At 40.3% G+C, this 16,804-nt stretch overlaps 1 protein-coding gene across 2 annotated transcripts in view; it reads right to left on the bottom strand.

Annotated features, from left to right (window-relative positions):
• FCHSD2 (FCH and double SH3 domains 2) overlaps positions 1 to 16,584 on the bottom strand; it is a 285,200-nt gene extending 268,616 nt beyond the window's left edge. For both annotated transcript variants that reach the window (XM_043580308.1, XM_043580309.1), the window contains exons 1-2: positions 16,098 to 16,584; positions 14,281 to 14,378 (exon numbers count right to left, since the gene is read on the bottom strand). In XM_043580308.1, the coding sequence (XP_043436243.1) occupies positions 14,281 to 14,378; positions 16,098 to 16,118 (119 nt within the window). In that variant the 5' untranslated portion in view covers positions 16,119 to 16,584. The remainder of the gene's footprint in view (positions 1 to 14,280; positions 14,379 to 16,097) is intronic.
• Positions 16,585 to 16,804: the final 220 nt, after the last annotated feature.

Raw genomic sequence — 16,804 nt, 5'->3', positions numbered from 1 at the left:
AAATTGATTGTGGTAATAGATGCACAATTTTGAATATACTAAAATCCCCTGGATTATACACTTTAAATGAGTGAATTACATGGTTTAAGAATATCTTAATAAAGCTGTTAAAAAATTCCCATGCTACAGAATACATTTATACATGGAATATCCAAACTCCTACATCTAAAAGCACAAGATTAATTAGGATTACACAGATATTAAACATGCATAAATAGATAATCTTATGTATTTAAATACAGTTAAGTATCTTCCTCTAACACATCTGAGAAATGGACTTTTCCTAGACATGATGAAGTAACTGGTACCAGACTAGCCCTCCTCGAGTGACAGCTATAAAACTAGACAAAACATATGACTCTACTATTTTCAGGAGTGAAACAACTGGCAGTACAGGAGATGTGTGCAACATCTACCCCAGCTTTCCGCCTGGGAAACTTTCCCAACTGCATCACAGGGAGGTGAAGTCTATGCCAAGCATAACGGTCTCACCAAACTGAGATGCAGGAATCAGAGTCCTGGGCTAGTGGAGTGGCTAGACTTTATAGAGGACAGGATACTGGAGAACAGGCAACAATGCAGAAGGGGTGGTCCCAGAAATCTGCATGGGGGTTCCTTGGGCATCTTTGGCTGAGTACCAAGCTACATATAAGCCAGAGTGAGTCTCCGTGAGAATTACTGTTGCAGGCCTGAGAGCTGAACAGATACCAGAAGCTGCACACTGCTGGGAAACATCAGAATTGTAGTTCAGACAGAATGGAGACATTTCTGCACACCTTGGGCACTCAGGCTTTCAGTGGAAATGCCAAATTTCAACACTCTTTAAAGAAAGACAACACAATTGAGACTTCCTATAATGTACCATCCACAAAATCCAAATCAAAACTTACTAGATATGCAAATAAGCAGGAAAGCATGACCCATAATGAGGGAGTGGAGGGAAGCAATCAACAGAAACAGACCACAATATGACTCCAGTGTTGCGAACAGCAGGCTAGAGCTTTAAAATGGTGATTATAAATATGTTCAACCACTTAAAGGTACACTATCAAAAATGAAAACTTCACCAGATAGACTTAAAAATAGACTAAAAATTACAGAAGAGGGGCACCTGGCTGGCTCAGTCAGTAGAGCATGTGAGTCTTGACCTTGGGGTTGAGAGTTCAAGCCCCACATTGGGGGGTAGAGATTACTGAAAAATAAAATCCTAAAAAATAAAAATGAAAAAGGGGTGCCTGGGTGGCTCAGTTGGTTGAATGTTCAACTCGATTTTCGCTCAGGTCATGACCCCAAGGTGCTGGGATTAAGCCCTGCATCAGGCCCTGCACTGAGTGTGGAGCCTGCTTGAGATTCTCTCCTGCCTCCCTCTGCCCCTGTCCCCTGCTTGCTGTCTGTCTCTAAAATAAAAAGAAAAAAAAATTTTTTATTAAAAACAAAATTTTGGGGCCCCTGGGTGGCTCAGTCGGTTAAGCAGCCAACTTCGGCTCAGGTCATGATCTCACGGTCCGTGAGTTCGAGCCCCGCGTCGGGCTCTGTGCTGACAGCTCAGAGCCTGGAGCCTGTTTCAGATTCTGTGTCTCCATCTCTCTGACCCTCCCCCATTCATGCTCTGTCTCTCTCTGTCTCAAAAATAAATAAACGTTAAAAAAAATTTTTAAGGAAAAAAATTACAGAATAAAGAACCAATGAGCCAGAAAACAGATCAACAGAAACTATTCACTCTGAAGAACACAGATTATTATCAGACAGTTTAATATATGCATATCCTTGGAATCCAAAAATGGAAAAAGAAAATAGGGCAGAAAAAAAATTTGAAGAAATAATGGCCCCAAATTTCCCTGATTTGTTGATCCAAAAAGCTCAGTGAACCCCCAGCAAAGTAATAAAAAGATACATTAGTCACATCACATTCAAACTGCAAAAAAACAAAGATAAAGAAGAATGACACTATCAGAGAGGAAAAAAGGTACATTACACAGAGGAAAACAAGTATATAAATATGTGTGTGTGTGTGTGTGTGTGTGCGTGTGTGTATATATATATGGTTTCTCATCAGAAACAGTAAAAGCCAGAAGACAATGGGGTGACCCAACTGTCAACACAGAATTCAAGATCCTGCGAAAATTACCTTCCAAAAATGAAGGTGAATAAAGAAAAATAAAATAAAGACATTTTCAGACGAGTGAAAGTTAAGAGAACTGTCACCAGTAGAACTGCACTAGAAATGCTGAAGGAAGTTCTTCAGCCCAAAAGGAAATGATACCAGATGGAAACTCAAACCTATGTGGTCTGAGGAAGGAAAGAAAAGTCAAAATTGGTAAATATAAAAGACTTTTTTCTAGTCTTAATCTCTTCAAAAGATAAGTGTGTTTAAAGAAAAACTAACATATCATGGCATTTATAAAGTACGCAGCATAGGGGTGCCTGGGTGGCTCCGTCAGTTAAGTGTCCTACTTCAGCTCAGGTTATCATCTCATGGTTCGGGAGTTAGAGCCCCACATTGGGCTCTGTAGTGTTAGCACAGAGCCTGCTTCGGATCCTCTGTCCCCCTCTCTGTCCCCCCTGCTCGCTTGCACTCCCTCTCTCTTTCTCTCTCAAAAAATAAATAAACTTAAAAAATAAATAAGGTATGCAGCACAAAGTCTGGAATGAAGTAATCAGAACTGGACCTGTGAGTGTCTTAGGTGGAATGGTATAATATTAATTCCAAGTATACAGTGATGAATTAAAGATGCATGGTGTAACACCTTGAACAACCACTTGAAAAACAGAAAGACGTCCAGCTAAAAATGCAAGAGAAGAAAAAGCAGTATTAAATATTCAATTAACTCAATATAGCTGAGGAAACTATTAAAACACCTCTATAATGGGGCGCCTGGGTGGCGCAGTCGGTTAAACGTCCGACTTCAGCCAGGTCACAATCTCGCGGTCCGTGAGTTCGAGCCCCGCGTCAGGCTCTGGGCTGATGGCTCGGAGCCTGGAGCCTGTTTCCGATTCTGTGTCTCCCTCTCTCTCTGCCCCTCCCCCGTTTATGCTCTGTCTCTCTCTGTCCCAAAAAAATAAATAAAAATATTGAAAAAAAAAATTTTAAAAAAAACACCTCTATAGTAAAACAGAAAACAATTCCCCCATGGAAAGAGTTGACTAATAATGCGAAATACATACTACCACAGAAATAATATTTTTAATTATGACTATAATGTAAAACCTGTGGATAAAGTTAGCTAAAATAAAATTTGAGGCTGGACAGGAATCTAACCACCTAATATGTGTTCTTGTTTTGGAATAAAACAATTCCATAATACAGAAAGAAAGAAACACAGTAGTACACAGAGACTATTTCCCCAACTCCAAACTACAACCAGGTGAAGACAAGTCATTTTATGAAAATAAGTTTATATATCAAGTATTCTTAATATTTGTAGTATTCTTAATATTAGAAATAACCTGCAAAGTGTGTTAACATAAAATATAGAAGTAACTTCACTAAAAACTAAAAGCCAAATGTTTACCAATACTAAATCATTTAATTTTAGTTTTGAGAGTAGGTAGGATTCACACAGTTCAAAATTCAAAACATACAAAAAAAGGTATACAATAAAAAGTCTCTGCCTCTAATCCCTATTCTCCAGCCACCATTGGGGAAAAACAAATACCACTAAAATATAATCAAGGGATATATGCTCCCAATTGTTTCCTTTGGAGCCACAGACATGGTGACACTTTTCATAATACCAGAAATAACATTTTCTTTTTGAATTGGGATTATGTCAAAGTTCACAAAACAGAAAACATCTGGATGACAAGACACTCCTATGTGAATGCCAAAAAAAAAAAAAAAAAAAAAAAAAAAAAGATCAAATGGAATGTTAAAATAAAGCATGACCAAGGAATACTGTGAAGACACAATGAGATGAAATAAAAATACCAGCCAAAGTTTTATTAAGTTAGCCCTGACCAACGCATGACAGGAAATCTGTAGCAATGGAACAAAAGAGAGGGTTACAAGTTTCTGTGCCTAATTCCCAAATTAGTCACTGAAGAATAGACAGCACAAACCAGACTCAGAAACTAACTCTTGCTCATGCATCAGATCATTCCTGAAGACTGACACCAATAAAACAGAACGGCATCTGCAGGATTCAAATGAACATTCAAAAAATTTACAAAGAAAAACATCAACTTACCATCACAGGCTTCTTCCAGTACTTTGTATTTCCAAGACTGAATTTCCAATCCTCAATCATTAAGGGGCAAATTATTCAGCTAGGAGTAATTCTAGCTCTTTTTTGTCCTTCTCTGCTTTCATTTTAGCCACTTCACTACTTACTAATGCTTTCACCTTAGAAGTAAAAATAGTTCAGCAAAAAACAAAACAAAAACAAAAACAAAAACCAACTGCCTGGGAGGCCCTTAGACCACCATTTCTCTACGTATCAGAAGACCAAAAGAGGCAAGATATTTAATCACTCCTGTATCGCTGAGAATCCTAAGAGGCCACAGGCCTATCGGACCATTACCTATGGCAAATACAAAAACCTACTCCTGACCTAAAGACACTGATTTCAAAAGGAGTTGGTAGGAGGGGATACAAGCGGTTCTAGTCTGTTCGGGACATATGGAAATCCAGCTACATCTTTCACAATTAAACCCCAACACATTTTTTTACACTTTTATGGGAAACACTAGAAGTAAATTAGAAACGGGTCCCTGTGACAAACAGGGCAAAACAGTAATGTGGCAAAAGCCATATTACTGCCACCAATACCTTACTTCTTGCTGGCAAAGACCACCTCTCCAAGAATATAATCATATTCCCAGCCTCCTTTACAGCTAGGCATGAACAAGCAAATGAGGCAGACTCAGCCAATAAAACATAAGAGAAAGTCTATTCAGATCATTTCTGGTAGAAATGACCTTCTCCAGAGGAAATAAAGAGGGGAGGAAGGCAGAGAAAATTTCCATAAACTGTTCTTCCCTCCCCATCCTCCACTAACACTGTTGTCTTGAGATTATTATGCTTGGAGTTGCAGAAGCCATCCAGCAATCATGAGAAGAATCATTACTGACAGAGAAAAATGGAAGGAAACTAGGACTACTGAACTTGGTGAAAGAAATTCTTTAGAATTATTTGAACAATTTATCTTTGAGGCTCATTACATTTTTTAACCCACAAGTTAACTTGTTAGGGATGAGTAAGTCACAGACTATAATTCTGAGTTGATGTTCTCAATTACTTAACAAAATTACAATCCACATGCATTTACTTAACATCTATTATGTTCCACATACTATGCAAGAGAGCTTTTATATGCATTACTTTTGTTTTAATTATCAAAATAATCCCATAAGATACTATAATTATTACTTATTTACAGATAAGATACATGAGGCTCAGAGAAGTTTAAGTGACCTGTGGTGACTTAAGGCCAAAGTCACACAGTTAATAAGAGATTAAGATTAGGATTCACACTCAGGTTGTATGCCTCTAAATTTGTGCTTATTCTAATATATCACAGCTATCCTACCACAAAGATCACCTTTACCATCCCTCATATTTACATATCTGGGTACGGTTAAAAAAAACAAATTAAAAAAAAAGTGCACACAAAAATTCTTCTAACACTTCTATTTTTAACCCAAGTGGTGGGTAACTTTCATTACTAGGCCTTAGTTTAATTCCATGTGTCTCATGAAAGTATCCCCTGTTCAAATCTATAAATGTGAACTCCGGCTGTGGGTTGCAACAGCCATCCCATCCAGAAACAAATCTTCACATTTTAGGAGCATATAAGGACCTATGGACAATGAATGGCTTATGAGTTCATAAACCATTAAATAGCAACAGGAAAAGGTATTGTTAAAACCCTGACACTTTCAAGTAAGCAGTGGTCTGTGACAAAAAGTTTTAGTAAATAGACTCTCAAATTATATTTTCCTATTTCCTCCTCTGCCTAGTTTGTACCTCCTACTCTTGGTCTCCCCTCCAGAACTGACCATATTGTGGAAGTATATATTAAAAACATAAATTCATTTAGTCAGTTGAAGTTCCATGCTATCCTTTCATTTTAAAATGAGGTACTCTTGGGACACCTGGGTGGCTCAGTCAGTTAAGCATCCAACTTCAGCTCAGGTCATGATCTCACAGCTCATGAGTTCAAGCCCCACACCTGGCTCTGTGCTGACAGCTCAGAGCCTGGAGCCTGCTTTGGATTCTGCGTCTCCCTCTCTCTCTCTGCCCCTCCCTTGCTCCGCGCTCTGTCTCTCTCTGTCTCAAAAATAAACAAACATTAAAAAGATAATAATAAATAAATAAATAAATAAATAAATAAATAAAATGAGGTACTCTTTTTTCTTCTTTTCACTCAAAAAAATGTTTTAATATATTTTTTTTAATGTTTATTTATTTTTGAGAGAGAGAGACAGAGCATGAGCAGGGGGAGAGGCAGACAGAGATGGAGACACAGAATCCAAAGCAAGCTCCAGACTCTGAGCTGTCAACACAGAGCCTGATGCGGCACCTGAACCCATGAGCTGTGAGATCATGACCTGAGCCAAAGTCAGATGCCCAACCAACTGAACCCACCACAGGTGCCCCAAAGATTTTTTTAATATTTATTTTTGAGAGGGGGGAGGGGCAGAGAGAGGGGGTGGACAGAGGATTCAAAGCAGGCTCTGTATTGACAGCAGAGAGCCCAATGGTGGGGGGCGAAGGGGGAGGGCTCAAACTCACAAACTGAAATCATGACCTGAGCCGAAGTCAGACGCTTAACCAACAGAGCGACTCAGGTGCCTCTCAAAGAAACGTTAAGTATGGTCCCACTTGATCTTTTTCCCTGCAGCCCTACTTTTTTTTAATGTTTATTTACGTTTGAGAGAGAGTGCACAAGCGGGGGAGAGGCAGAGAAGGAGGCACAGGTTCTGAAACAGGTTCCAGGCTCTGAGCTGTCCGCACAGAGCCTGACGTGGGATTCGAACTCATGAACATCACAGAGCCTGACGTAAGCTGAAGTCAGATGCTTAACTGACTGAGCCACCCTTGCAGTCCTATTTTTAAAAATGCTCCCTCTCACGATTTACATCATTTTTAAGTTCTCATTTGAATTGAATTCAAATTCAATTGAATTCAATTCTCTGAATTGAAAAGCAATATGATTTTGAATGAATGAAAAAAAAGACCTGGGTCCAGTATCTGATCTGCTACTTCCAGTTTTCATCATATTAAAAAATACACATTCCAAGACACCTTAATGTTTCACTAAGAAAAAATGCTGCCAACTAAATTGATTCAATACCCTAACACTTACAATTTTTATTTATACTTATTAAAAGAGTGCTTTTAAGCTTATTTAGTCAGATTTTTAGGATAATTTGTGAGTAATTTTAAAAAGATAAAATAAATTGGTGCATGAACTGGTCACACTCGGAGTCAAGATCTTCTGAATCACTTTTTTGAATCAGTCACTGATAACCTATAGTTTTCCACACAATATCATCCTCTGTACCATCAAAATCCCGGGTGATCCAACATTTGTATTCCCACCATTATCTCTGGGATTTTCTTCCAAGCCTGCCAATACGTATTCTGCAAGTTCCATGCATGAAGAGACAATGACAACTACATCAAAGCCAAAAGCAATTGTAAGATGTATCTGGATTTCAGAAGAATGAAAAAAAATAAAATAAAACCGTGCTTCTTAGAATTAATGAAACACAATAACCTCCATTGTCACCTTGAATAAGACAACATCCTTCCCAGGTTCTAATTTCCACTAACAATGGTAGCTACCAGTGCTAAAGATCTACCATGCTCAGCATTTCACATATCTCATTTAACTTTTGCAGAAAAGCAGAAAGGTCGGCATTACCTTTGTTTTACATTTATGAAATCTGAGGCTCAGAGAACCTTAGTAACTTCTCCAAGATCACCCAAATAGTAAGTAGCAGAGCTGGGTTTCAATCTCTGGTCTACCTTCAAAGTCCTTATTTTTTCCACACTTAAGTAATTCTCAAAATTTAGTGCACGTGTGAATCACTTCAGGTGATTCATCCAGAGTGGGAAAAATAGTGCAAATATAGTATATACTTGCAAGTCAAATGGCTTATATATATATGTGTGTGTGTGTGTGTATATACACACACATACACACACACACACACACACACACACACACACACACACACACACATATATGCCCAGTTTAAAAATGGGCAAAGGATGTGAATAGACATTTCTCCAAAGAAGATATACAAATGGCCAATAAGCATATGAAAAAATGCTCAATATCACAGGCTATTAGAGAAATGCAAATAAAAGCCACAATGACACCATTTCATGCCCGCTAGGATGGCTATAATCAAAAGACAGACAGTAACAAACATTAGCAAGGATATGGAAAAACTGGAACCTTCGTGACATTATTGCTGTGGGAATAAAAAATGGTGCAGCCACTTTGGAAATCAATTTGAAAGTTCCTCAAAAAGTTAAACAGGAAAAAAAAAAAAGTTAAACAGAGTTACCACATGACCCTAGCAATTCTACTACTAGGTATAAAAATGAAAACATGAAATCCACACAAAATTTGTACATGAGTGTTCAAAAGGAACATTATTCATAATAGCCAAAAAATCCATCAAATGATAAGTGGATTAATAAAATGTGATGGTATATCCATACAACAGAGTATTATTTAGCAATAAAAAGGAATGAAGTACTGATGCTATAACATGGATGAACCCTGGAAACATTAGGCTAAGCAAAAGCTAGTCACAGAAGACCACACAGTGTCTGATTCCATTTTTACAGATTCCATTTCTATAGACAGGGAAGGTAACTGCTTAAGGCTGGAGAAAATTATGGAAAGTGACTGCTAATAAATACAGAACTTCTTTCTGGGGGAGCAAAAATGTTCTAAAGTTAAAGCGTTGATAGTTGTACACCCCATGAATATACTAAAAAACTTTAAATAGGTTAATTGTATGGTATGTGAATTATGTCTCAAGAAAACTGTTCTCAAAAGAGTCCTGGCTGTCTCAATTGACAGAGTGTGCAACTATTGATCTCGGGGTTGTAAGTTTGAGCCCCATGCTGGATATAGAAACTACTTAAAATAAAAATCTTAGTGGTGCCTGGGTAGCTCAGTCAGTTAAGCATCCAACTCTTGATTTCAGTTCATGATATCACAGTTCATGAGATCAAGCCCCATGTCAGGCTCCGTGCTGACAGCACAGAGCCTGCTTGAGATTCTCTCTCTCCCTCTCTATCTGCTCCTTCCCCTACATGTGCACACACATGTGCATACAGATTCTCACTCTCAAAAATAAATAAATGATAGACAGATAGACAAAAATCTTTTTTAAAAAGTCTATACCAGATTACTTCCAAGGTTCCCTTTTAGACCGAACAGTGTCTGAGACAACAACAAAAAAAGAGCATCCATAAACAGACAAGAATCCAATCCCCAGTGAGTTCCATGAACCTACAGGTTAAAAAAGAGAACCTATAGCACAGTAATTCCTCACTTGAGGTCGTCAGACCTCCAGGTGTCTACAAAGAAAGACAGGTGCTTCTTGAGCCAGTTTCCATTTTTCAGAACATCTGTAAGAAACCATATACTCAACCTTCTCTGAGGTAAAGTTTCAAGTATCTTTGCCTTTGTCTGGATTCATGTAAGTAGTTTTAAAATAGTGATTCAAAGCTGATTTACAGCTTGACGTATGAAAAGTAAAAAATAAGAAAACAAATTATTAGTTAAAATGTACTTTTTGATAGGCAAAATGTTTTTAAGAAATGGGACCTATAATGATTTCCTTGATTAAAACCTTGGGAAATACAAATAGAGGGGATCATGCACTAGTCTAGAAAACAGAGAAATAGCATTTTTCCTCAATATGATTTACTTCATCTCACTGCACCTCAGTTTCCATTTTCATCAACAAATGGGACAGTATCAATCAGACTCTAAAATTCTGTGATTTTGCCATATTATATAATGACCTCCTAAAAAATGTCTGCTAAGAAGTTAGTTCTTTATATTCAGAATCCCTGCAAAGAACTTTCTTTACTGACTCTACTTAGCAAATCATAAGAATAAACAATACTAAATATATATTAATAAACAATATACAGGCTGTAGTACTTAGAAATTTATAAGTCACCTTAGAAAGCAAAGAGAAAAAAAAATAAACTAAAAAGAAAGTAAAGTGTGCTTATATACAGCTGACAGAAAAAGCCAACAGGAAACACTTCAGTATAAAGCCTCCCCAAAACAATGTCCCTGATTAACAACAAATGAGTTTATCTTTCTTTCTCAAATTTTACTCCGAACACACCAGCTTCCAAATACATCCCTGGAACAAATGAACTGAAGAAGGGGAGGAGAGCAAAGGAAAAATACTGTATCATAATTGGTTTCCTCCCTTCAAAATTCCAGAAGATGAAAAGTGGGGGAAGGGAGTGGAAACTAGCCATAACCCAGCATGAAATTCTCCTATTTAGAGCTTAACACATGATATCTCCTATTACATCTCCTACTTACAGCTTAATAATTATTGTGGTCTTTTTCTTCTTCACTTTTTTTTTTTAAGTCATAAAAAATTTTTCTCTACTATCAATTTTTTTATATTAAGAAAAGTTGGGGTACCTGGCTGGCTCAGTCAGAGGAGCGTGTGACTCTGGACCTTCGGCTTGTGAGTTCAAGCCCCACATTGGGTATGGAAATTACTTAAATAAATAAAATCTTAAAAGAAAGAAAGAAAGAAAGAAAGAAAGAAAGAAAGAAAAGAAAAGAAAAGAAAAGAAAGAAAAGCAAAACAAAGCTATTTGCTTTTTAGTGATTCACACTAACCTAAATTGAACATAACACTGATGGGGGAGAGGGGGCACTGGTGAGAAGGACTATTATTTGTGGGGTTTCGGGAAAGAGAAAAGCAGGGGTGCCTGGTTAGCTTAGTCGGTAGAGCATGCAACTCTTAATACCCAGGTTGTGAGTTCAAGTCCCAGATTGGAATAGAGATAACTTAAAAAAAAAAAAAAAAAGAAAAATGGCAGGCAAGATCTTTTACAATATAATACATACTGTATTATACATCTGAACCCAAGTTCAGAGGTTTCTAATGAATTTTTAAAATGTCATTTGACTTGATAGGACAGACCAGAAAGGCAGACTACCCCCTTCCTCAAGCAACTAAAGTTATTATAAATACCAACAATACACAATTTTCAACTTCCAATTCAATATTATCAATGAGAAAAAAAGGAAGTTAGAAACCTAAATTCATGTTTTAGGAGGTAATATAGCATTCTGCTCACAACTATATAGGAGTGAAGGGATTCATTCCAATAATTTAACATAAAAGAAGAACACACTGACTCATTGGAATAAGGACTCTATTAATCCTTGGGAACACCAACCATCTCTGTATTTACATGTATATGTAAATATAGATATACTCAACATCAAATAGCACGGTAGGTTTTAAACTGCCCACATGAGGGGCACCTGGGTGGTTCAGTCGATTGAGCGTCTGACTCTAGGTTTCAGCTCAGGTCATGATCTCATGGTTAGTGAGTTCGAGCCCCTGCGCTGTTTAGTGCAGAGCCTACTTGGGATCCTCTCTCTCTGCCCCTTCCCTGCTCACTCACTTGCTCGCTCTCTCTCAAAATAAATAAATTTTTAAATAAATAAATAAATAAATAAATAAGCCCACATGAATCAAAGTGTAACACAAGCTCAACAGACACCACTCTAGCCCCCTACCAAAAGAACAATAAAACATTTCACCTAAAAACAAGTAAGGTGCATTTAAATATAACCAGTTACATTCATTTAACAATTCTGCCAGCCTAAAAGGGTACAAAGATACAAAAATGACTTAGCCTCTCACTTCAAGGAGTTCACATGAGCGGGGAAGCCAGAAGCATGTGCAAAATCAAAATTCTTTGAGATCACAAAGAACAAACTTGCAAATTTAGTGGTAAGCAGAATTTGCCAGGTGAAAAAGTAGGAGGAAGGGTATCAAAAGGCAAGGAGACTGGCATATATAAAGGCATGAATGTAAAGAGCACAATTAGATAACCAGAAGTCCTGAGTTGCCAGGGCAAGGAGATTAAGAAGGAAGGATGAATAAGCATGAAATGGTAGTATTACGCCAGGAAAGGAAGCTTGTGGCTAGGTTGCAGAAGGCCATATATGCTACAACGAGGTGTATGATCTTTATCCAAAAGGCCACAGAGAACCCAATATAAAATAAACTGTTTTTATCTTATTATTTTTTTATTTTAGAGAGAGAGAGAGAGAGAGAGAGAGCATGCGCACAGGAGAGCAGGGCAGAGTGAGAGAGAATCTTAATAGACTCCATGCTCAGCGCAGAGCCTGACACAGGTCTGGATCCCACGACCCTGGGATCATGACCTGAGCCAAAATCAAGAGTCAGACGCTCAACTGACTGAGCCACCCAGGCATCCCAAACAACATTTTTAGAAAGCCAGCTGGTGACAATGTGGAAGACAGACATAAAAGGAGAGATGGGGGGGTGGGGCTAGAAAATATGAGAACACTACTGCAAGAATTAGGATATTATTGAAATAACGTAAGTGAAATGTGATAGGTCAGCAATAATAGAAACAACTAAATAATAGCACACCAAACTATATCAATTTAGCAGTGACTGTGTATCCCTATACTTGACCATAAGCTCCTATACCAAGGTATAGGCAATAGGGGAAAAACAGAAAAGAATGTAAACAAGAAATCTCTAGAAGATATAATTAGCAGGACTTAAGGACCACTGACCATCCAGACCCAACAGAAGATCTTTACTTACACACTAATTTGGCCTTTCTGAATTGCTTCTGAAAATTTATTACTTTCTTCATTTAGAAATTTCTACTAAGATAGCTTATTTCACTTAATAGATGCTAAAAATTTTGAGTTTTTAACCATTTGAAGAGTTTCATGTATCTTACACAGGAATTATTTAAGTCTAAAAATTTCCCTGTGTCACATGGAAAACAAAAAGAAATAAATGCAGAATACTTTTCAGTCAGAAAACACTGATCTTATCCAAGTTTGGATACAACTAACTTTATATACCTTAGTAAGAAACCCTGAAAATACAGCAGAAATACTCACAAATAGCACCTAAATTAAATATGGGGGAGGAAAAAAGAAGCTCTTTAAAACTTTGGGCTCCAAACAATTCAGGTATCCAAACACATATAATTTTATTACAACACACAGTTCATATTTTTCATGAAACTAACATGTAATTATGCACCACAGGAAAAATAGGTAACTAATAAAGCTTACGGACCCAACTCCAATTTGATAAATGTGTTACTAAAGGGAAATAAGAATTGCAGCCACTCTGTTTCAACACACAAATTATCTTCCATCATTTTCTTTTAATTTTTTTTTAATGTTTATTTGAGAAAGTGACAGAGCATGAGCGGGGGAGGAGCAGAGAGAAGGAGACACAGAATCTGAAGCAGGCTCCAGGCTCTGAGCTGTCAGCACAGAGCCCGATGCGGGGCTCAAACTCACAAACTGCAAGACCATGACCTGAGCCGAAGTCACATGCTTAATCGACTGAGCCACCCAGGTGCGCCCCCCCCCCCATCATTTTCAAAAATATGTTTGTTGAGCTGTCAATTTGTATTACAGGATTATTAAAAGAGTGGTGTTTCTTTCAGTAAAATGAATCATGCTTCCCTCAATAAAGATACTGATTTTCACAATGCTGGCAAGATGGTTTATCTACTTGAAGTTATCTTAATTATGAATATAGGTAATGACAAAATATGATAAACACATTTTCCACTAAATTTAATGTTCAAAGACAAAATTATATTTGTCATGTTCTAACAAACAGTGTTAGTGTGCAATCATCTGAGGTTGACTGGCTCACCCTCAGATATTAACCATTAACCAGAGGTGTCAGTTAAAAAATCTATGGGAAATCATTAAAGTCAGTAAATGTTACAATTCAGTAGAAAGACTATTTAAGAATTTCTACTTCAATGATTATAATTTGACTAATAACCTTTTAAGACCCTTGTTTTTTCATGATAGTATGTGTAAGTCATAGGTTCCCCCACTAAAGGAAAAAAGTTTGCATTGCATTAGTTCCAGTTATAATTTCTAGCTGAGTCAAAGCTCTAACAGCCTTAAAGCAGGAAATCCAAAAGGAAATTCCATCATCAGTTCCTGGGGCTTGGTAACTCAATGGTTCTTTGAAACAAAGATATAAAAGTTCTCAAACTATTTACTATAATCTTACCTCATATCTTCAAGCAAATCACATTCTGCTTGATGTTTGGCTTGAAGTTTTGTCATCTGCTCAACTTGAGTGTTTTTCAGTTCTTGTGTAACTTTCACCTAAAATATATCATACATTTATGAAGGCCTTACTGCAACCTTAACAACAAAATAATTAATTAAGCAAAATACTTAATGTCAGAATATAGAACTCTTGCTCACTTCTGTAAAGGCCATAAATCCATTATTAGCCACCTTATTTTGTTCTACTGACGATACTTAATGAGAAAACTAGGCAAATAACCTGAAAGAGGTTAAATAAAAGTAAAAGAGTATAAAAATTATACAATGAATAAGTGCAAAATAAGCTTCCAGTCATTCCATTTCATGCACAAGCTCAGTACACATGTAGTAGATCTTCTGAAGAGTTTTAAAAGGCCCTGTCTTCTATTTCTTCCAAAAAAGACTTAAAGATTTCTACCACCAGGGGAGGTGAGCTGAGTATAGATGGCAGAAGGGAGTATAGGAATGCCTAATATCTAAGGACCGAAATTTACACAATCATGAAATCATATGCATAAATTGACTACATAAATTATTCCATAATGGCTGCGAGAAAGCACACTGTCTCAGGATGATGCCCTCCACTCGCTGACAGCCCATCAAATCACAATCTCTTTCTCACAAAGGAGAAAGCAAAAGTGACCTTCCAGCATATGCAGTGCTTTTAAGCCACCCCAGCAAGCCGGTCCCCGTGGCGGCTCCACTTCAAACAGAACAGCAAATGCAAGCTGGCCAGTGCCTCTCGCCAGGGTTCCAGGTTACAGTGGGCCTGGAATCCCCCCCCCCCCAAACCAGAGCCGTGCTAACCCGGAGGGGTGGGGGGTACATGTGTGAAAGAAAAAAAGACTCACTTAACTGGAGAAACCCGGATTAAGAAAGAGAAAGAAGCAGACACGAGCGAGTTAGGTTTGTCCACGAGGGGAGGACAGAACAGCCTTCTCCACCCAATGCCCAGAGTAGACACTAAGTAACCATCTGCAGGATTAAAAAGACAAGGACACAGCCTCAGCCCCTAGGAACGCTGGGGAAGAGGACAGTGAAACAGTTCTCGAAGGGCGCTGGGGGGAAGCGGCTGACACGCCGGGAGCACCCGTCACTCCCACCCCAAGCCCAGATTGCCGTGCACACGCCACGCACTGCCCATTTCACGCTCTCCGGGAGCAGCACCACTGCCTCAAGGCCCCCTAGCTGGAGGGGCGGGGCAGGATTGGGGGTGGGGGGAGAAAGGCATAATTTCTTGTTTTCCCCTGGGGTGGGGGGCGGTAACTAGTCCAACTTCTCGGCCGCCCCGTGGGAAAAGCAGGCCGAACCTTATGGCTAAGACTAGAAACAAATTCCCTGAAAATTTGCAAACGAACGAGGGTGGCGACAAGCAGCTGGAGGGCTCAAATCAGGCACAGACTAAACAATCACACAAGCACAGGCTCTGCAAAGCTGCAGGGGCTCCCCGCCTCCCCTCGGTGCAGCCCCGAGAATGCACTTTGCAGCGAGCAGCACTGCCATGCGCGCGCGCACACAAATGCACACCCGAAACTCTGTGAAATGTCTAAGGGTCTCCAGTGCGGTGGAAGGGACGAGCCCGGGTCGCCCCTCCGTCGGAAAGACACCTCATTCGCGTGGCCCCCTCCTGGAGCCGCCGGCAACTCGGTGACAAGCCCGAGGCGACGGCGGTCACGGCCCCTAGCGAAAAGGGGGAGGGGACGCAGCGGGTCGCCCCAGCCGCGTCCCTTGTACACATCCCTCCCAAACCCCAAAGCCCCCCGGCTGCACTCTCACCTTCCTCGGCGGCGGCTGCATGATGCTGAAGGGACATCAATCCTCCCCCGACGGCGGCGTCAGCTAGGACGAGGAGGTGGAGGGCCGTGAGGAGGGGAGGCCCCGCAAGCGAGTCTGTGTGTGTAAGGAGAGCCTGAGAACGAGAACTCCCCCGGCAGGGAGCAAGGCCGGCGGGCGGCTGGAGGACCCGGGTCGGAGGGCGAGTGTGAAGAGAAGGAGGAGGAGCGCCGGGAAGGCCAGGGGCTCGGACGGCCCGGGGGGTGTGTGAGGGAAGGAGGCGGAGACCGCAAGGGGGCGGGGGCCCTAGAGCTGGGGCGCAGGGTCTCCTAGCTCGCCGAGCGGCTCTCGAACAGCAGCGTCGTCCGGCTCCCCGCCCGCCGGCGCCGCAGCTCCTAGCAGACGCGGCCCCCCGCCCCCACTCAGGCAGCCCAGCCCTCGCAGGGCCCAGCGCCCCCGCCCGTCCCGGGGAGGTGGAAGGCGGCGCCGCGCTCTCGGCTTCGGCTCCTCCACTCAGGCCGCGGGAATTTCCGGCCCCACCAAGTGGCACAGCGCCCCGCTCCGGCGGCGGAGGGGACAATTCAGTCCAGAGCTGGGTTCGAGGGGCCGGGCCACACTGCAGGGAAGGAGCGTGGCGGCGGCGTGGGGCTCTGGATCTCGGCGGGGGGGAACTAACGGATCGGTCGGGGAATAGAAGGATAGAAACGCTA

The sequence above is a fragment of the Prionailurus bengalensis genome, chromosome D1 (assembly GCF_016509475.1).
Source record: "Prionailurus bengalensis isolate Pbe53 chromosome D1, Fcat_Pben_1.1_paternal_pri, whole genome shotgun sequence".
Classification (NCBI taxonomy): Eukaryota; Metazoa; Chordata; class Mammalia; order Carnivora; family Felidae; genus Prionailurus; species Prionailurus bengalensis.
This window is presented reverse-complemented; position numbering and strand designations above follow the sequence as displayed.